The sequence below is a fragment of the Drosophila mojavensis genome, unplaced genomic scaffold, assembly GCF_018153725.1.
Source record: "Drosophila mojavensis isolate 15081-1352.22 unplaced genomic scaffold, ASM1815372v1 contig_16, whole genome shotgun sequence".
Classification (NCBI taxonomy): Eukaryota; Metazoa; Arthropoda; class Insecta; order Diptera; family Drosophilidae; genus Drosophila; species Drosophila mojavensis.
The window spans coordinates 10,487,320-10,510,989 of record NW_025318693.1 but is presented as its reverse complement, the minus strand read 5'-3'; the positions used below and the strand labels follow the sequence as shown (position 1 = coordinate 10,510,989).

General features: G+C 35.1%; 1 protein-coding gene across 2 annotated transcripts in view; it reads left to right on the top strand.

The window, feature by feature from the left end:
• Positions 1 to 21,603, top strand: part of LOC6572793 (acetylcholinesterase) — a 49,677-nt gene extending 28,074 nt beyond the window's left edge. Inside the window, exons 6-10 of one of the 2 annotated variants that reach the window (XM_015166596.3) lie at positions 609 to 751; positions 2,534 to 2,683; positions 7,928 to 8,091; positions 8,221 to 8,384; positions 21,420 to 21,603. In XM_015166596.3, coding sequence (XP_015022082.1) covers positions 609 to 751; positions 2,534 to 2,683; positions 7,928 to 8,091; positions 8,221 to 8,384; positions 21,420 to 21,493 — 695 coding nt within the window. In that variant the 3' untranslated portion in view covers positions 21,494 to 21,603. Of the gene's footprint in view, positions 1 to 608; positions 752 to 2,533; positions 2,684 to 7,927; positions 8,092 to 8,220; positions 8,385 to 13,987; positions 15,238 to 21,419 lie in introns of those variants that run through there. The other variant, XM_001998863.4, reaches the window with a different exon arrangement.
• Positions 21,604 to 23,670: the final 2,067 nt, after the last annotated feature.

Genomic DNA, 23,670 nt, shown 5'->3' with positions numbered 1-23,670 from the left:
TTCTGGGACCACGAAGCTGCTGGGCGTGTGTGGGTTGACACACATAGCACCCAGACTCACGCACACAGCTATTGGCTATTGTTGTTTTTGCTGTTGTAACTGGCTCATAGGCAGCAATTATGGCTCGTTAGTGTGTTCGTATTTGAAGTGTGCCAGAGACAATGCCAGCAGCAACACACAACAGCAACAACGACAGCAGCAGCAACAACAACAACAATAGCAGCTACAGTAAACATAACAAGCGACGACAACAACAAGTGCCATAAAAATTAAGTTAATAAAAGGCAACTAGACGCTTTGTTCTCGCCCTTGTTAAGGCCGTTGTTGCTGTGGTTGATTTTGTTTATTCTATTTCACCCTTTTGTGCACCTCGACAACAACAACAACAACAACGACGACGACAATTGTTGTTGTTGTTGTTTGGGTTAATGCAGCGTTTGGTGTCCTTGGCACGGCTCGTTGATTGCGCCCCTTTGGCCACATCGTAGTGTCAATTGTTTTAGATTTTGCCCACGTAACATGAAGACTTTACTTCATATCTGTCTAGGCCAAGTTTTAATCACATTTTCCCGTTCTCTATCTCTCTCTCTCTCTCTCCTCTCTTGCAGGCACCTATTTCTTGCTGTACGATTTCATTGATTACTTTGATAAGGATGATGCCACAGCGTTGCCACGTGACAAGTATCTGGAGATTATGAACAATATATTTGGTAAGGCCACGCAGGCGGAGCGCGAGGCTATTATATTCCAGGTAAGCAACAATGCTCACGAATACACACACACACACACACACACAAACACACACACACAGTCCACACAGTAGCACATTCGCACTGCATCTGACATGTGCCTATGCCAATGTCGAAGGGGAAACGCATCGTTGGCTTTCTTTGTTGCCCCTGCTGTCAGCTGCAGCCAACTTGTGCCCCAATCTAACCACACACACACACACACACACACACACACACACACACACGCACTGACACTCACACACACACACACACAGAGGCATAGAAAACTTTTCAGCTCTTGCAGTGCGATTGGCCACAATTCCCACTCTGCCACAGTCGCCGCATAAACGAGTTAAAAATCTGACGTCAACTTCTATGAAACTGCATTACGCAAATTTATTCACTCTGTTTGCAGTGTGGCAGGGGCAGCAAATTTAATCAAAAACACAGAAAATGCGCAGCGCATTAAATCGAATTGCAACTGCAGCTGAGCGAATCGCCAGATATCGCACGATACTAACTGCAGCTCCAGCAGTGAGCCAACCCTCCCCCCTACCCATTCCCACAGCTGCAATCATATTTAGAATTTGCTTCCTGATTCGAGGAAGATGTAAACTAATTAGATGACATCATTGCCAGACTTGCAGTTGGCTAGCTATTAGCGATTATTTCAGCTCGATTGAAAGATAGATCGCTTAAAGCTTTGGCTTGAAGATCTTTTTAGAGAGTGCTTAGAAGAAACTTGTTTGTTTTTATGCTGCAAATTTAGTCAGTAATTGAGAGATTGTAGGTGTACCTCTCCAGTAATCATATTCCCATTTGTCAGAATTGATTTTATTATTTTATGATTTATTAAAGTTATACTTAATTAAATAGTTGCAAAAGTAATAGTCGAAAATAGAAATTGAACTAGATATAATATAATATAATATAATTGTAAAATTTAAAAAATAAATCTAGCTAACTAGGTGGAGAATGAAGACCGATTGTTTGTCTCTCGTTTTTGATGACCTTATAAAGGAATTTTATATTAGTTAAATAGAGAGCTATGCGATGTCATAAGAAATGTGCATATCAGATTATTAAATATATATATTATATAGATGAAACGAAAGGCCCCAGTGTCAATGCTTAATTAGCTAGTTAGTTTTTAATTGTATATTAAGTCTAAGACCTAACAGATAAATACTATATAAATAGTTTTATATTAACTTGAAAGTCATATAAGTAAATATTACATAAGTAGTAGATATGATACGCATATGTGTATATGCCTCCGCTGCTTCAATCTGGCTCTCGTCCATTCTAATTTGATCCTTTTAGAGTAGAGTCCAATAATCAAATTTACGTTTCACTATTATTGGCAATGTGCCTAGACAATGGTAATTTTCAAATTATTACGACCCGGCTCAGATGGACTAAATAGCTCTAATTCCATTATTCACTTTTCACAGCTTTCGTATTTTCTCTCCCCCTCTCTCTCTCTTTCGCTCTTTCTCATAAAAATATAATTGAAAGGTACAAACTAGATAAATAGATAGAAGCGTTAAGCTAACAAAAAAAAGTCACCCGTTTAATATTTTTGTAACAATTTTAGACAAGGCAAAGGGCCTCAGAACTATAGTAATCTATTAGTAATATGGGTCAATTAAGAGCAATTGGGAAACTGAGTCGCTAAGGCGACTCCATACACAACTCACGCTCTTTTATTAAAACATTATATATTATATACTTCATTTATATATACATAGTTGAAGCTTAACTGACTAACTCTTCCTGCTCTTCGCACACGAATTTTGCAGTACACCAGCTGGGAGGGCAATCCGGGCTATCAGAATCAACAGCAAATTGGACGCGCAGTCGGGGATCATTTCTTCACGTGCCCCACCAACGACTATGCACAGGCGCTGGCCGAGCGAGGTGCCTCCGTGCATTACTACTACTTTACACACGTGAGTAGCTCAGGTGGTATTTGAGTGGTGCTGTGGGTGCTGTGGGTGGTGCTGCCTGACCATTGCACGCAAATCATTAAATATTTCACAACCTTTGACACGTAAGACGGCGTCGGAGCGCGTGTGTCCAATCGAAATGCGGTCAAATGGGGCGCCACTGCTGAAAAACGAGTCACACACACACACGCATATGTATATGTATATATGCGAAATGAGAGCGGGAGAGAGAGAGCGAAAAAAAAGACGGAAAGTAAACGCAGCTACGTCCAATTTGTTTGTCATTAAAATTGCACACAAGGCTAATGGCGAGCAGAGCCTAAGGGGTTACCTCCAACAGCAACAGCAACAACAACAACAACAACAACAACAGCTACTTCAACAACAACAACAACTGCAGCGCAAAGGCGACTGATGACTGTCTGCATTATTTATGCCTGACGAATGGCTGCAATCTCATAGATTACATGAATACAGACAGCGAATGCAGATGTTTTTTAATGCGCACTTTTAAGTTGGAATACCCTGTAAAAGGAGGGACAATTACATAATTGAGCGTAGCTTAAGCTGGGAAATTGAGTTGTTTAAAGCAATATCTGCGAAGTGAAATTTAAGAAGGAACTAGAAGAGACGGGAGGAGATGGGAGTAGATGGATGTTGAGAGAATTGGGTGGAAATAGACGGGAGGAGATGAGGGTAGCCGGAAGTAGGTGTTCGGTGAGGAAAGTAGATGGGTGTAGACGGAAAGAGATGGGAGACGGAAAGAGATGGGACCAGAGAAGGAGGCAGCATATAATACTCTGTTAGTTCTTTCAGGTGTGCTTTGTCAAAAAGTTGGAAACGAAATTTTTTATCATTTTGTTTATGATTCTTAAGTCCGAATTTGGAGACCTAGTTAGCTTCACTGATAGAATACTGAAAATATAATATAATTGGAGTAATTTAAATAAACAAATAGTCTATACTACAATGATATGATTTAAGATTGGTTGTTAAGCTTTAGCTTTTTGTTTATATGTTAATATTATGATATATATATATGATATAGGATGAAGGGAAGGCTTCTTACTTGGATAGATGGAGGCATTTCGTTTATGGCAAAACAAGCTTAAAAGCAACTATTTGAAGCTCACTGATTTATCAAACAGCCCTCATTACTTAGCTGTAGACAAATGGAAAAAGAACTTTATTCATTTTTTATTCAGCTTACGAGCGTTTCAATTAGGCAAATTAAGCAAAGTTGAAATTGATTGAAAAGTTTAATTCAACTTTTCACGACAGGATAATTATTGAAAGTGTGAAGTATATAAAGAGATCTATAATTAAGGTTTTTAAAATGAACTTTAATAGTTTTAATTTTTCGTAATTTAACTTTATGTATTTTACTTTTCGTCAATTATCAAACTAAAATTCTTATAGCTCATATATCACTATATACATTGTATATGAGCTTGAAGCTCATGACAAGAGCTGTTGTAGTTCATGTTGAGGCCATGTCATAATTAAATTAAATTAAATTCGATATGCATATTCTGAATCGATATCAATATGGCAACACCTTAGAGTTTTGACACCTTTCACAGGGGCCGTCGTCGGCGCTGTCTTCGAGTGGGCAAACAAACAAAGTTCTGGCCAAGTTCTGGCAACCTTGGCCGCCATAATTATGGTAACAAAAACTTTCGCTCAATACACGCCCATAAACGCGCACACACACATAGAGAGAGAGAGAGGAAGAGAGTGAGTGAGGGGGAGTGAGCGCAAGGACAGCGCCAATTAAACTACACGCACTGCCTTGTTGTCCTGTGGCTGTGCCTGTGCCTGTGCCTCTGCCTGTGCCTGGGCCTCTGCCCGGGACACAGACACAGCTCGAGCACGAGTCGAGAGTTGCGTCCAGCTGTTGCAAGTGTGCGTGTGTGCGTGTGTACGTGGAGGCGGAGGCGTGGCAATGCCTAATGAAACTTCAATTTACGAGGTCACGGCCTGTACGGCCCGAACGTGTGGGGCATAATTTGAGTCAGTTATTTGCTTAAAGGACTGCGGCTGCTGCAGGCCTAATGATTAACAAATAGGGAGTACACGAGCCTAACCGCCCCAACCCCTCCGGCCCACTCTCAACCCCCACCCTACCGCTATAAAACATCAAGTATACGCCCGCTCGGACCCTATCGATTTTCTCTCAGCGACAATGCGTAAATGTTAATAGGTAATTACAGCTGACTGACGATATTGAGTCCTTGTCCTTCCATTGATAAATCATAATAAATAAATTTAGTATATATGCGTGTATATGTATATGTATATGTATATGTGTGTATGCATATAGCTCAATGCGCCCACTCGGGCCCACAGAAATTAGTGTTTTGGTCGAAAAAATCAATATTACGCATACGCCACGTGTGTCTTGAGGCGAATGTTAATCAAGAGCTTGCACTCTCTGTTTGCTTGTCAAGTCATTAAATGTGATTTTTACTGTTCGCAATAGTCTCTCTTTCGGCGCGGTATTAAGGTGGTATACTGGTTGTCAGTTGCTATGCGAGTGAGTTTGTATATACATATGTAGGTCTAGCTGTACAAGCCCTATGAGCTTGAAGATACATTTATATGAAACTGAAACAGTTTGGCATACACTATTTGGCAGTCATGCCATGTTATTAAACAAGATAAACGGTTTTCGATTTGCTTGGTTTCAATATGCGGCAGTTTAAAAGTCATTTAGTCATGTAAATTTTTAATTTAGTTCCTTTTTGAGAGTCGTGTAAGTTTTGAGGTTTAGAGTTTGAGCAAATTAACTAAATGATTAATTTGATTAATTAAGCCTGAAAGTCACAAAACTGCAAATATTCTATCCAACAAGCTTATAAATGTGTGTATGTTATCGTCAATCAGCTATGTGTTATGGATATGTTAACTTTAGTTAGTTATTTCAATCTACAGTTTGAGTGTCACTCAAATGTAACTACAGTTTGACAGTTACCTTATCAAGATCTTTCCTGAATTTCTACTTTAAACATAGTTTGAAAACCACTGAGTCAGCCAGCTATATGCATTCGATTTTCTCGATCTAAATAGGCTTTTTACAGTCTACTACTCCAGCTACAGTTTGAGCGCCACTCTATAGTGCATACAGTTTGACAATCAGCGAAGCAGAAAATCCATTCTTATCGATGAATTTTCACTACCCAAACACAGCATGGTGCAGCTCCAAAGGCCCCAGTGCGCAGCTCTTGCCGCTTGTTTATTTAATAGAGCGCACGACCTGGCCAACAGTGCGTGTGCAAAGTAAACGTACAGCCGTTGCATTGGCCCTATTAAATCGCCTGCTTATAATCTAGCATCAACAACAACGAAGCCTGCGAAATGAAAAGCAAATGAAATTAGTTTTAATTACAGCCTTCAATTGGCTGCAGCGAAACTCGTAACTCATTTCGGCCATAAACGAGAACTGGCCGTGGCGACCTTTGCCACTGCCGCCTCCTCCGACCTCCTCCCCCACCTCCATCGACCTCCTGCTGGTCGTGCTGGCAAATGGGGTCGCCAGCTGGGCAGCCGTTGGAGTGCCTGGCAGATTGTCTATTTCGATGGCTGCCAGTGGCAACACTTGACAGCCTCTTGCCAGCTTCTGCAGCGACGTGCAACGTGCTTGGCACTTAAATAAGTTCGCTCTGCTGCCAATTGCCAATGCTCGTGTCCGAGCTTTAATCAAAAAAAAAAAAAAAAAAAAAAAAAAAAAAGCGAGAAAAAAAAATGAAACTTTACTTTTGCCGTACAATTCTTCATTATTCGCGGCTCCCTTTGCTACTCTTTCACTTTGTCTATATATCTCTCTCTCTCTCTCTCTATCTCGCACTGTCTCTGTAAGGAGCCTGGCAGCTGCAGCAATGGGGCGTGCATATCCTGGCTGCAATTCATTAGATGACTTGGCCAATTGGCTGCCAGTTTGCAGTGGCTGCCAATAGCCAAATTGCTTGAGTGGACAACACTTGAATATAACGCACAGTGGTGCAGATTCAACCTAAATTGAGGGGAATTTTAAAACTGTCTATGTATGTATGCATGGCAGATGTTCAGTTTTGTTTTGATATAGCTCATTCTTTTTTATGAGAGAGGCTTCGGAATAATTTTCATATCTATATATATAGTATATATCAGTTATCTGATCTTCTCCAAGCTCTCATCAGTAAGAAAATAATGCTATTGGAAAAGATATTTCGATAACTCATTTTCGAATACATTTAAAGATAAGAAATTCATAGTTCGGAGCTTTCCAGAATTATAAATATTTCATTAATAAAATATATTATCTAGTCAAATATATATTCAGGGTAGCCTTGCTCGTCAGTTAATTAAAATTCGTTCATTGTTTGGCACAGTTTGCACCACTGTGCACTAGAGCTGTCTATCAGTTGCCATAGACTTCGGCCAAATTGCTGTGGTTTTGTGGCTTCTCTTTGTTGTTATTGTTTTTGTTGTTGTTGCTACTGCTGCTGCTCTTGCAGTTGGCTGTTGCGGTTAATTAAGGTATTAGAATAATTAGGAAATGGACTGGGGTATATATCCAACCGTTTGAGTTATCAATGCAGGCAATATAAGCGCAATTGGCTGTCTTATAGCCACGAGCACGCAGTCGCATCGTTTGTAAAATACTCTTTCCTTTACCCATGTTTTATTCTGTTCTCTTCAAGCCGTTTTAAGCAGCTGGCACATGCAACTTGGCAGCAAGTGTTTCCAGCAACCAAACATTGGTTATTTATTCATTTGCTGCGCTGTGCTGTATACCCACTGAAAATGGCTTGACAAGGGGTATATGTACTCGGTCTTAGCTTGGATGAGCTATAAAATGTAGTCGAACATATATATTCTTTTTGCAGTCCTTTTCTCTATATAAAAATGCTATACTTTGACTACCTCATAATTCCTTTAAGATAATCCACAAATATTTCCACATAAATTCTACTATCGCTAACAGAGCAACTGCCAGTTGAGCATACCCAAATGCAGCATTCTGGTTTTACTTTTCGGTTGCTTTATGTTTATTTTTGGGCTCCACGAGATGCTGCGACAATATTTACAATTTGCAGAGCGCGCGCGAGTGAGCGAAATCAAATAAATAAATAAAAAGGGTGGATGTTTATCTGCATAATTTCTGGCTAAGTTTACGACAATATTATCCTCTCTCTCTCACTCACTCTCTCAATCACTCTCTCACTTTTACTCACGGTTTCCACCTTCTTTTTTTCCATACCATAGCGCACCAGCACCTCGCTGTGGGGCGAGTGGATGGGCGTGCTGCACGGCGATGAGATTGAGTACTTCTTTGGTCAGCCGCTGAACACATCTCTGCAATATCGACCTGTGGAGCGGGAGCTGGGCAAGCGTATGCTAAATTCGGTCATTGAGTTCGCCAAGACGGGGTAAGCTTTCGCCGAGCTTTCATTTAGCAAAGCTTGCCATAGCCAAAGTCAATATAACGAGTTGGCTTAGCAAGTACACAAACCCGTTTGCTATAATGCGAGCTTTCATTGCTTCTCCCACACACGCAGCAATCCGGCACCGGATGGCGAGGAATGGCCGAACTTTTCAAAGGAGGATCCCGTGTATTATATCTTCAGCACAGACGACAAAATTGAGAAATTGGCTCGTGGCCCGCTAGCAGCGCGTTGCTCCTTCTGGAATGATTATTTGCCTAAAGTTCGAAGTTGGGCAGGTGAGTAAAAATTTGATATGATTGAAGCTATACGCCTAATGTCCAATGCTGTCTGCTACAAGTGTGATACTTGAAACGAATCGTGGCATATATATGTTGTCTTGGCTTATGTATATTGTAATTTAATAACACATGCAATTCTCCTGTGATAAGGCTTACGACAATTTCCCTAAGAGACGCTTAAAGCTAAGTCTTATCTATGTACATAGACTCTTGCCAATATTATCTGAAATTAAGTGGAAAGTAAAGTCTTCTATTTGACAATCAAATAAGACTCGCAGCGAGCAGAGCATTAGTTGATCCTGACTACCCGTTTGTAATATTCATTCTCTCTAATTTTTTTATTTTTATATTTGCGAAATCTTCTTCTGGTTATTAAGTGCTTTCAGGTGACAATTCGCAAGTTACTTTTGTTTCATTTTCTTTATGAATTTTTGGCATACAATTAACGTACACTTTATAGACATATTCTTTATGTGCGACACACGCCTCCAGCTGCTGTCTGGCTGTGACTGTGCCACACCTCAATAGCTCATCGTGCGATTCGTTGCTTCTGTTCGTATACACTGCAAACTGCATAGGCAATGTGTTAAGTGAAGATCTGAGTACTTTATGATGGGAATTCCTTTTTTTTTTTTTAAGGAATGTGATGAATACGAAAAAGTATGTTCAAATGGCTAAGGTTATAATTGATATGCAGAATGTATAAGTCAAATTAAAATAATTCTTGGATCATTTGGTTATATTGTTAGCCAATTTATTTTTAGGATAGTTTCTTGTCTTTTAGCTATAACGTTTTCTAAGCTATTCCAAAGAAAACATTTGTGTCTTTGAATTCTAAAAATAGTATATGATTATAAATATTTATTGAAACAAGATGAGAGGTTTTTTAATGCAAAATAATTTTAGTTTTAATTTATTTTTTAATTTAATTTTTTTTTTTTAATTTTTACATTTTAGTTTATTATTTTACCTTAAAACTAAATCATTACTATTTATATAATATGCACTAAAACTATCTAAAAACTCCAAGTAAAGATTTTCAGTAACTTTGCCAAATTGAATTTTTAAGGAATATATTTCATTAGATTTATAAATTTATTTGATCATTAATTTAATATTAATATTTTATTATTTTAATTACTGTTTGACTTAATTGATCATTTTAGTTATTCTGAAGGGACTTTTAAAGCGTATGAATTATTCGACTTATTGGCATTTAATTTTTTTTCTCGATTTATTTTCTTTAATGTTATTTTCAGTTTAAATATTTATAAATTTTATTTTCTCTGATCGGGTCTGGTAGCGCGTTTCAATTGGCACGACATTTTTCGGGCTGAAGCGTGTCCCATGTAAGCCTCAGATTGATTGAGTATCAAGTAATTACAGTTATGTATATATAGACTATATATAGTGTGTATATGTGTGTAAATGCTTTATTTCTTTTGGCAGTTAGTCGCAATCGTGAGTCAGACTCGTGGCAATACTTATTTTCTTTTTTGGTTTTTTTGGTCATTTCATTCCGGTGAAAGATTTTTATAGTTTTGCTCTTTTTTAATTTATTGCATTTATGCGTAGCAGCGTTCACAATTTTATTTATGGCTGATGTCAGTATCCTAAAATGTGCTCATCAATCAGTGAAATGAGTTTCGCAGTCTCAGTTTCTCAGACGTGAACCGACTCATCGACTAGCTGGCTAACTGGCTAACTGGCTGACTGACCAACTGTCTGACCGAGAAATTAAATTTAAATAAGCAATAAGCGACCACAGCATGCATATGCATATGCTTTCCAGCTGACAATGATAAATCAAGCCTCTTATACACATATACATATATACGAATATATATAAAGCATGTAGTTAAGAGAGAAGTCCAACCTGGAGTCAAAGTCAACGCGACAAAACTTGCTAATATGCATTAGTAAAGGTGGGCGTCAGCAGATTGTAAAAGTTCCTTTTATTTCATTTCTGAGTCTCTTGGCCCATTAAAATGCGTGGACAAGTTTTATGGTGCCAGGTGAAAGATGACTCGCAGTCGCAGTCGCAGTCGGCGTGGCAATCGGAGTCGCAGATGGAAACGACTTTTGTCGCGCCACGATGTCTGGTCTGGTTAGGTTTTTAGTCTCTGGGCTCTCTACAGCTCGTCGATCTGATACAAAAGGCAAATTAGTGTTTCACAAATTAATAAAATTTAATTTATGTTAATTTCGTGTGTTGTGTGAGTGTGTGTGCGATTATTGTTAAGCATCTGCTTTATACGCTTTCGCAGAGCATTTGAATTTGATCCAGAAACATGTAACGCAGAATTAGTTAGATCTACATCAGGTTAATTTTTAAGTAAATCAAATGATTTTGAATATACATCTATAAGAGTTGTTATAGTTCATCAGTAAAAGTATCTTTTGTTGCTATTGAGTATAGTATAACTTATCTTCGCAAGGGTATTTAATATTTGGCATGCTGGTGCTTCACTTTGATTTTCGTTCACGACTTTACATAAAAGCCAACAAACAGTTCGAGTATGCAAATATATCTGGCACGCGGGGCTCCCCTCTGAGCAAATGGGTTGTGCCGGTGACTGGTGAAGCGATGCTGGTGGGAATCGTTCATGCTAAGGGCCTATAGCTGAGCCATCAGGCGCAAAACTGGCCCACAAGTAAAAGCTGATCCGCACCGTGGTAACTGCTTATGGTGATAGTGGTGCTGGTGGTGGTGGAGATGGTGGTGCGGCGATTCATTGTGGTTACCGGTTCTATGGTTAATTAATTAATTTGCATTTTTATATGTTGCGGTTGATATTTTATGGCCAGCGCGGAGGAGCGCTTGCCAACACGCGCCTCATTTGCCATAATAAACATTTAAAATTTCACCGAAAAATGTCAGCGCTATATGTGTGCTAATCCATTTAAAATACAAAAAGAAGACGAAGAAGAACAGATCCAAACTGGTAACGCGCGTTCGTCCTGAACGTACCAGACGAGCTGGCACCGCATACACTCGATCAGTTTATCATTATTGACAGCTCACATAAGTGACAGGCCGAGGCTTACGACCTGGCTAACGATACTTACAGATACATATAAAGCAACAATCACAATGAAATTTAAAAATACCGAGAAATACACAGATTCCACTTAAGATATATATATATATATATATATATATATATATATATATATATATATATATATATATATATATATATATATATATATATAACAGATACAGATACAAATACAGATACAGATACAGATACAGATACAGATACAGATACAGATACAGATACAGATACAGATACAGATACAGATACAGATACAGATACAGATACAGATACAGATACAGATACAGATACAGATACAGATACAGATACAGATACAGATACAGATACAGATACAGATACAGATACAGATACAGATACAGATACAGATACAGATACAGATACAGATACAGATACAGATACAGATACAGATACAGATACAGATACAGATACAGATACAGATACAGATACAGATACAGATACAGATACAGATACAGATACAGATACAGATACAGATAACAGATACAGATACAGATACAGATACAGATACAGATACAGATACAGATACAGATACAGATACAGATACAGATACAGATACAGATACAGATACAGATACAGATACAGATACAGATACAGATACAGATACAATAAACAAATGTAGATACAAATGCGTAAATCGAAATACAGATATGCCATTAGATACAGTAACAGATACAGGTTGCCATAATTCAAGCCCGATGCCTGACATCGATATCCGATACTCGATACCCAACAGCAAACAAATGAATAAAACAATCGCGCTGTTGCCATACAAATTGTTGTATCTTTGTATCTTTTGCATTTGTATAATCTATTATGGCGTGGCCTTTTCTCTTTGATTTGCTGCGCTGCGCTGAGCTGAGCTGCGGTTACGTTTTGTTTGATTTGCGCTGCTTTTAGCGACACGTGTTTCAAATGCTCACATTGTTTTGTATCTTTTATTTATTTGTTTATCTTTCTCCTTTTATTTTATATTTGTCGCGCTTGCTTGTGCCAATTTATTTCTTGATTATCTGCGCATATAATCTACGAATTGGTCAGCCTTTTAAATTCAAATTAACGGGCATTAAATGCACGCGACACGCTTGCCCTGCGGTCAACCAAAAGATACGGGAATATAAATATAACATATATATATTTGTATAGATATATCTCTGTATGCATATATATAAATATTAATTATGTTTTTAGTAGAAGTTTATTATTTCAGCTTGAGTTGATACAAAGTATCTAAGGCGGCAGATTGATAGATAGATACATGCTTAAAGATACATATCTTGAGTTCTACGATTTATTTGCTTTGCCCGAGATATGGAAAAATAAAAGTTATTGGGTAATTAGCTGGAACAAAAGATCTAAAGTGCATGATTAAAAATATATTTATTGATCAGCTAAGCTAATGTATCTTAAACTATTGGCAAGTTGAAGATAGATGTGTTCAGTTTAGACTGTCAAGGGAAGTGTGAAGTAAGCGAGTTAAGAGCTAGCTAAAATATAGATAAACATATTTCTATGTATATCTATCTTAACGTCCGTTCATCTGAGGATGACGTTAGAAACGAAAAAAATGATAATATAAAGCTTCGCAGAGAAATCTTTGCTATGTTATTCTAAATATAGACCTATTAGATATATGGTCTAGTATATTTTACCTGCTCCTTTCTATTTTCTATTTCTTTATTTATGTTTGCTGCTTGAGAAACTAGTTATAAATTAATTTTGATTTCTATAGAACCTGCACATGCACTTTAATAAAAAAAACAACACTCTCGATAACTACGAATATACGAATATAGCAAAGCGTTTCTATCTGAACCATACCGGCCGGCTTAAAGATTTGACTTTGGTTTTGTCCGAATCGAAAACAAGTTTGTCAGATACAATGTTTGTATATGGCTATCTAAGCAGTTGAGAATCGTGGCAATGCTGCTTATGTATCTTGTTGGACAGTCTTGATTTCTTTTGGTCAAAACTGAAATTTGATCGGATCACGGTGTTGACGAACGAGTTCTGCAATTAATTAGCACACAAATCGGTTATAAATTCTGTATTTTAATAAACAAGCAAAAATGCCATTACAAAAAATGAATAAATGATATCGCAGACAAATTGCTAGGAATTGTAGTTAAGGTAAGTTCGCGTGAAATTCGTTTAAGTTGCTTATCGATATTTCGATTAATCTTTATTTGAATGCACCAAAAATCGCACCAAAAAACCAAATGCTTGCTTTTGCTTCTTTTATAATTTACAAATTGGCAAACAGTTTTTCGTTTCTTTTATTAAAATTATTATCAAAACAAAGTAAAGATTATAACTTAGGCAGCTGCAGGAGAATTTGATTTTGCTTTCAAGTAGACCAAGCAGAAGCCTCGAGCAGTGGCATGCCACGCATTAAGAAAAACAGTTTTTCTTTTCAGAACCGAACCATACAATCATTCAATCAAATCATTTTTAAACTATAAAATGCTTTTCCCCCCTGAATATGCGACACATGCTAAACATTCTATTCTCTCGCTTATCTTTCAGGCTCCGAGTGCGATTCGGGCAGTGCTTCCATAACGCCCCGCATGCAGCTGCTTGGACTGGGACTCGTGCTCTACATAGGCGCCCTGCTGCGGCTGAAAGGAGTTTTCTAAAAGAAATTCTCTGGCAACATCGCATTCCATAAGTAAAATATGATAATATTTAGCAACTGAAGGAGACGGCGATAGATGAGGAGAGAGCGAGAACGACAGAGTTTTAGAATTGGAGCCATACTGTTGTAGTGTGGCCAAACGATTTGTAAATGAATTTAGTGTTGCATGCAACTGCATTAAGTGGCAGCAGTTTGGCATTTGTTGTAGTTGTTAGTTTTAACCACTTGCCAGGTGCAAGCAGGTAGACACTTTAGCACGCGGCTTGCCCCACACGGAGACACACACACACACACCAACACATATCAAATGCAGCCCGAGTAGTTGCGCTTACTTCTATTATTTCCATAGACACACACACACACACACCCATACACACACATACACCTTGATACACTTTTGTAGCACGCCGCTGAAATTTGCTTAGTTTGTATACAAAAAAAATGCAATGACCCAATAAAGAGGCCCCAACAAACCCAGGCTCCAATAAAAATATATAAACCAACAAAAAAAGGAAGCTAAACTGAGAAATTAATCAAGCAACAAAATAAAAAAACAATTTTGATAAATTGAACGTTTGTCATGCCAGCCAGCCAGCCAGTCAGCCGGGCATAAACAATACACGAACAAGAGGAAGAACAAGAAGAAGAAACTATATTAAATACTCGCTTAGAGTTTGCATATTTTGCCAGCTGGCATGGGTCCAAAACTCTGCCCAGGCCGTAGACCCCGAAAAATTTTGAATTGATTTTTTGATAGACCCAATGAAACTTGGCCAAAAATGCATTGGTTTCAGCTTTCCGTTGGGCATGGTTCATTATTTTTGTCACACAGCGATATATGTATATATAATATATATATATATATATATATATATATATATATATATGATATTGGCATATACATATACATATATACTTATGTTTTCCTTTTGCACTTTGGGCACACCAAAAAAAAGTTCTTATGACGAAATTTGGAAATGAAAAACAAAGCAACAATTAGTAAATTTGTATTGTTCGAAGAGAGAGTTTTAATGAGAGATTTGCAAGTTTTTTTGTAAAAGGGCAGCCCGCAAACCGGAATGGAAACTGATTTCTAGGGAAATCGGTCGGAAAATGAATAAAACAAAAGTATAAAAAAAAATCAAGTTTGTAGGAAACCTAATGAAACATTTAAATGGCAAAACATATCAGTATATATATAAATATATATATTATATGAGCATATATATACATCTATATATATACATATATATATACAATAAATGTAATACATCTATATATATATAGTATACATATATGTATGTACATGTATTATTGCATTTGTACTAAACGTTTTACAAATTGGCTTAGAGACTACAAAAACACAAAAAGTTAAGAAAATAAAAACAAAATATAAATGGAAATAACTAAAAGTTTTATACACTTAGCGAAATTCGAACCAGAAACAAAACAAATGTGCTGTATATTAAAGTTTGGTATGCCTATATCTATAAATGAATGTAGATATATATATATACATATATATATATATATATATATATATATATATATATATATATATATATATATATGTATCTAAATCTAAATGAATGAATTAATCGAGTAATTGTCATATATACACATACATACATAGCTCAGTGTACGTATGGAACAAATTGAGCGCGTTTAGAATGAATCATAATTCTTAAGGGCATATCTGTATATATATATATATATATCTATATATGTATATGAATGAACAACAACAACTATTGAGAGCGAACGTTTTCGAAATTAATCTAACCTAAGCCACACTGATATTAACTAAGTTATTTTTATTATAAAAACACACACCCACAAACCTACACGCATACAGCTAAAGTAAAAAAATAAAAAAAAGACAAGTATTGGACTTCTAAAGAACAGAACAAATAAAATATAATAATACAAAAATAAATGAGAGCAGTAACTGTTTCTTGTCTATATCGAATAAAGAAACAATATTGTTTATTAGCTGTAAGCAAAATGAATTCTATATAGTATATATATATACATATGTATATCTATATATGTCTTGTGGTCTAATGCCTATTTGAGCGATGTTCGCTTTCAACTGTAGCAACTAGGAACAAAATTCAATGTGAAATTATAAAAATAAATTATTAAAATTACTTATAGTTAAGGTTGGCTTAGCGCAAGGACAACAATCGAGCCAATCAGCAGAGATCGCCAGCCATATACGAATCTAGTTTTGGCTGCCGTGGCTCTTGTCGAACCAACCTGCCAAATGCTGGACTCACAATTTAGTTTAAGCATGCAAAAGTAAAAAAAAAAAATAAATAAAATAAAAATTAAAAATTAAAAAAATAAAAATAAAATAAAAACAATAACTAAACAACTATTAACTATTCTGTTATATTCTGAGGACACACAAACTATTACTAGAACACCAAAGGTCAAGCAACGATAGTAAAGCTCACTTATGAAACTATATCCATAAAAAGAGGAAAAACAAACCCAATAATAATAATAATAAATATTGCTAATAAACATATTCGAAACAAACATAAATAAATACAAGTTAGTTAAGTAATGGAACATTGCCCTACAAGAAAATGAAATGAATCTTTGATTATAATCAAGTATATTGCAAGCAACATTCGTATTTAAATACATTAATTAAAAATATTATGAACTCATTCCTAATTTTACAAACAATTATCAAATCGATTCAATTACTTTAAAAATAAAAAAAAAAATAAACACACACAATTTTGATGAAAGTGTAAGAACTTAACGATTTTTAAGTATATGTGAACATTTATATTTTTATACCATGCAAGGCAAACCGTATTGAAAAAAAAAAAAAAAAAAATGCATTAAAAATACTAATATTAAATAAAAAAGAAGAATACAAATAATTTAAATGATAAACAACTAAATGAGAAATATTTAACATTTTTTACTGCGTATTGAAAACAATGTATGGCAAGAGTAAAATTAAAGAGGAAAACGAAAACTTGAATTCAAATACCAAACAAAAATTAGCTTTAAATGACTCAAGAAGATTCCCGCGCCATATTTTAGCCATGATTTCGCCCCAGTCAAAACAGTTTGCCACACAAATGCACAAAACTTTTAAGGATTTAAAATGCTAGGGGTATTCCCTGTTCTGTGAAACCCGGCTTGGGCCTGGCTTTGTCCGTGATTTCGGCGTGTGAGCTACAAGGATGAGTTATTGGCGCACCTCCAAGGCCAAAGGACTCCAGATCCTCCTCAATACGCCCAAATCATCGAACCTCAATGTGTAGAATTAGCGATAAATGATAAGAATTAAGGAATTTACTTTTGCCTTTTTCAAGCGAGATCTTAAATCGAATATGAAAAGATTGCAATTATTTTTACTATTTAAATGTTGTACGCATTTCCATGTTTATGTTTTAAAAAAGAGTGAATCCTCTTTCCCAACCTGTCCCACACCCACTCCTACTCCCACATCCTCTGAGAAATATATATTTTGTCATTTTGCATGGTTTTCGGCTCAAGCCAAAGAATTGACAATATAATATTTCGCCTTAGAAGCAAATGGAGATAACGAATGAGAGACAAATTCCAAGTGTTATGCTTATAGATCTAAATTTTTTATATACATGACGACACACACATTCACACATTCTTACATACATACAGACACGCATCTTGCATCTACAATAATTTCGTAAAAAAAAAAATTTGATATTTTAATTGACATTTTTTATATTTTCTGTTGCCGTTCTTCCAAACATCTATATATATCTATATATATGTGCGTATACATATATAAATATATATGTATGAAATTAATAGTGAAGAGCACTCAAAATATATCCACAGTGTGCTTTTGATATTGTAGTCTGCTATTTGTAAAAGAATTTATATATAGTATACATTATAGTGCTAAACATATACTTATGATAATAATGCAAATAATTGATATAAATGCTGTTTACATTCAAAACTTCACATACACACACATACATACACTTAACCACACCCTCTCCAAATCCGACATATATAGTACTAGTTAAGTGTCTATAGGAAAATAATGAAAGTTAGGTAAAACACAAAATATTTCCATTGGTTTTCTTTGAGTTTTGCCTTTTTGTTTTTAGTTTTCTCACTAATAGAAATACAATAATTAAATTCTTTTCGTTTGTATGGTAATAAGAAATCGTTACTAATTATATCAGCTACGACATCTGATAATAAAAAACACAGTTCTAGTTGGTAGACGACAAGTGTAAATTGAATGTTGAATTGATTGTTGAATGCGATCAATGCAGAATTACTTAAAAGCATCACAAAGAATTAATGAAAACCAAATGATATACTAAACACACACACACACCAAACACAATGTTAAAAGCCAAGCACAGGAATGCATTTGAAGATTAAACATACCAAAAATAATATATAACAAGAACAATACAGTACATTTAGCCCCAAAAATAAAAAATAAAATGCTAAATTCAATAAGATAATGAATGCGAATTAAACAATGAAAAAAATTTAAATAAAAGAACATAATTAACACGATTACTTAACGAGAATGTAAAAGCAAGTTTGATCACGTCTTTTTTTTAAGTGTAAAAATCAAATACATATCAATATATGGCCTATGGTTTATTTAGTTTAATTATATACGACTAAATTCAAAACAAAGATTATGAACAAAAATTATAATAAGATAAATGAATTAATTATAATATTAATAATAAAAATAATAATAAAATATAGCTGCAAGTGTAAGGCTCTGATTTATGACTTTTTAAGTAGGCAATTTGTAAAAATTAAGCAACTGTAACTGTAACTGTGTAAAAGTGTTGCTAAATGAAAAAAAAAAAAAGAAATGAAAAAAAAAAAAACAAATTGTGGTTAAATATGTGTTCTTACTTGTTAGTGGTAATAAAAGCCAAAACAGAGACAACAAATAAATAAAATAAATAAATAAATTTATAAAACTAATTTAAATATAAATATAATTATATAACTATGTTGTGTCAACATGCACGACTAGAAACCAACTGTAGCTTTTAATCATGCCAAGCATTTCAATATAATTTCCATTCAAGCTAAATCCTATTTTCCAGTCTGCTCCTCAGTTTCCCAATGCAGCACAGTAGTTGCCACACACCCACACACACACACACACACAAAGTAACTAAAACAAAAGAGATAATAATAGAATTATTTGCATTAATAAAATATACCCTAAGCCCCACACACTCTCAGATGCTCACCCTAATACAATAACTCTAATGAAAACTAAGCAGAAGCAAAAATTTCAATGTCATAAATAAACGAAAAGAAATCAAAGAAAACGTAGATAAATTACAGACATAGATATATATGTATATGTATATATATATATGTGTGTATCGCCACAGATATATATATGTGTATATATATATATATATATATGAAATATATATGGCAGCTCCAGTTTAGTTGAGAATTCCTTTGGGAAGGCGCTTTAGTGTTCAGCAAAAATTGTATTTGTATATTAAGATTGTTATGGAAATGCATTTGTTTATGTATGTGTCTATAGTCGATGAACGATGAATTACAATTATAATTATTATTGTCGCAGAAATTACTTTAAATTTAATGGAAAAAGCAAAAACACACAAACACCTACACACACAAAGAAAAAGTATATAATTAATGTCTTAAGATATAAAGGAAATACAAGAAAACAAAAAATGAAACTCTGTATACACAAGCTACATATAGATACATATAGATAATTATGTCATGAGCATAAAAAAAGTAGGGATCATTTTACTGAATATTTATATATACATACATATATATATATATGTAAATTATACTATATGTAATCTAACAGAAACACACACAAAAATCAATTCTGCTAACAAATAATAAAGAAATAGTAAAAATCACTCATGAACAATTGCTAAATACAATTTGCTATACTTCGAGGAAAGAAAATAAGAACAAATATATAAAATAAAAACCAAAAGTAAAAAATTAAAATCTACCAGAAAATGAAAAACACAAAGAAAGACAAAACTGTAAACAGTAAATTTATAAAAGAAAATGAACAAAAATCTAAGTGAAATTATATTATACGAATATATTGTATATCGAAACAAGATGAATATAAGTCAAATAAAACTTATGTATCATGTATTAAACAAAGTAAAGAAGACTACTTTTATTTATGAGGAGGAGAGTAGATAAGAGAAAACGACACTTGGTATATCATATAATGGTATATATATATAAACTATCATCTAACTATAAAATTTTGATAAATGTTATTTGTGTTCTTAAGAGAAAACCGGATATATTATAGTCGGAGACTCCTCACTGACTGGATATATTATAGTCAGATAGTCCCACTAGACAATTGTCAGCAGATTGCTCAATTTTGATAAATGTTTTTCTTATATTCTTCTCTTGATTGGGTATATTCTAGTCGGACACTCCCAAATGACTGGGAATATTTCAGTCAGATACTCCCCACTAGATAACTATCCCCGATGTTAAATTTTGATAAATATAATTTTTGTTCTTAGGAAAAAACTGGATATATTCTGGTCGGCCACTCCCTACTGACTAGGTATATTCTAGTCGGACACTCCCCACTAGACAACTGTCAACTGTGTTAAATTTTGATAAATGTTATTCGTGTTATTCAACAATTACTCATAATTTCAGGAAACTCTTGGCCACATAGCTTGCTTTATGGCCTGCTAATTACGAGAGACTGCAACTTTACATCGAATCAATAAAAATAATAAAACGAATGAAAAAACGATGCGCTGAAATGATAAACACCAAATAAAATCGCTTATTTATGGCCGACTTATGCGCATTAGCCAAGCATTGAATATTGTATTTAATATGCACATAAATTCAACTGCAATTAGCTTCCGTGTGCAGTCGAAAGCCTTAAGCCCCAATTAATCAACTTAAGTTTGAAGTGTAAAAGGGGAATACCCCTGACCCCCTGACCCAGCTGAATTACCGATGCTGCGTCTCTGTAAGCCAGAACATTTGTCAATTTGTGCTGGACCCTCGCCATAGCTTTACAGTCCGCAATTTAGTTAGTCGTAAAATCTGGCCGGGCCCTGGGAGAGCCGGCCGACAAGAGTTGCTTTAAATGGATGCACTTCCATTAGGGGCCGTACTCGTCGGCATTTAAAATGTAAATGTAAATTACATGGCATTGCAGTTGCCGTCGCTGAGTCGTTCGTTTTATTTCCGCACATAAAAGAGCTTAATCCCTGGCATATCTAATAAAGTTTATGTTCGTCTATCTTCTATCTTCTCTTGCAGCATTTGCGCAGCAGTTGACACACGTGGCCACCTCGGCGTTTGTCTACCTGAAAGCCTGGCTCATCAGTGCCTGAGTGGAGTCTATTCCCAACCTCCATCCAAATAATATATTTTTAACCCCAAGTAGCTGCACAAACCAAGCGAATTTCTTCCAAGGCAAATCATACACTTCCAAGAGAAACAACACTAAGCAACACAAAGTCTGAATTCGAGGTGAAGCAAGTGGGAGTAGAGATCAACGTGGTACCTGGACTTGAGCTCAGGTTGCCAGAGACAATAAGCAGCAATTCTATATAGGCTATAAGAACTGGACATATGAATACTATATGATGCATAGACTTTAACGAATTTGCGAACGAAGGCTGATTGAGATGGGAGCAGCGTGCTGGACACCCTCACAAATCTAATCGTCTTTCACTTAAACTAACTCCCAATCATGTAGCTAGCTCACTCTGAAAACTGATATCAAATGCTACTTATATTCTTGATTAAATCAAATATTCTTCCACTAACAAATAATTCATATTCGTTTTAATCACATTTTTTCAGCAATGCCAAGTGTATTTCCGTTAATAGCCGGTTTTTGAATCAGCTTTAATTGAAACGACAATCGCAAAGTTAATCTTGCGATCTAAGAGCTGAATTGGATGCTGTTTACACGCGAAAGGCTGCATAAGGCCAGCCTTCAACTTGACACATGAATTATTCGAATTGCTTAAAGACCAGGCAAATCGAATCGATAGACTATGCCCTCCCCCCTCTACCACAAGCTCCGAGCCGGGCCAATACTCAGGCTCTGTCCATTGACCCAACATTAAAATCTAATGACAGACCAGACAGACCGTCAGCAGATGCAGAAAACTTTTAGACAAAATGAAATAATAAAAGAAGCCACCGAAATAAAAATCACAAAACTTATGCGAAAAAGAGGAGAAGAACAAGAATCTGACGAATCGACACGCCGAAGATGAAATGCTCTGGCCGAATCGCAGACATACTATGTGAATCAGAGATACATAGATACATAGATACATAGATACATAGATACATAGATACATAGATACATAGATACATAGATACATAGATACATAGATACATAGATACATAGATACATAGATACATAGATACATAGATACATAGATACATAGATACATAGATACATAGATACATAGATACATAGATACATAGATACATAGATACATAGATACATAGATACATAGATACATAGATACATAGATACATAGATACATAGATACATAGATACATAGATACATAAATACATAAATACATAGATACATAGATACATAAATACATAGATACATAGATACATAGATACATAGATACATAGATACATATATACATAGATACATAGATACATAGATACATAGATACATAGATACATACAACTGTGAGCTCTCGCTTTAGAGCTGGACCAAGCGACAAGTCTCCACACATAAACTATTTATATAATTCACTGTTGATATGATTTACAATATAGACACATAAGCTATATAGTTTTCTTTCCCTCATGGACTCATCAAAAATTACTGATACATACTTTAATAATTTGAAATAATTTTAAGCCATAACTAATTTTTGGTTTAGGTCCGACTGCTTCTTACTTCTTAATGGATGTTGAAGATGGCTCAGAAATCTTAATGGCTTCATTAAAAGCTCTAAAATTATTATTAAAACGTGTAAGTAATTTTTGCTTAAAACCAAACATAAATATTCTTTATCATGTAGATAGTTCATATATAAAACGTTTTTGACTACCAAAATGAGTTTGGTTATTTTTAGGAATACAAACATGGAAATTACTTGATTAGTTTTTGTTCAATCAGCATTCTGTCCCTGCTTGACTACTGATTTCTCTATTTGATATACTTTACAGATCTCACAAATAACCCGTTTTACAGATATATAGGCATAAAAACAGAATGACATAAATAATTATGTATATCGACCCAAAATGTTTTAAGACTATCGTCTGATTTCTATATAAACTGTCTTCTTTTAGATAATCCTATAATACCCCATCAGAGTAGAACAAAAGAAAATAGAAAGAAGCGATAAAACTAGCTGAATATCATTTCATGTTTGCTTAGATAAATGAGCCAGCGTTCGGCGGAGACAACCAGTCTCCACTTGTCGTATTTCGTATTTCACATATCGTATATCTTTGGATTGGTATTATGAGGCTTGCCAGCTAGTTTTACAATAGAACCTGTTTCCAATTATTGTTGCTTCT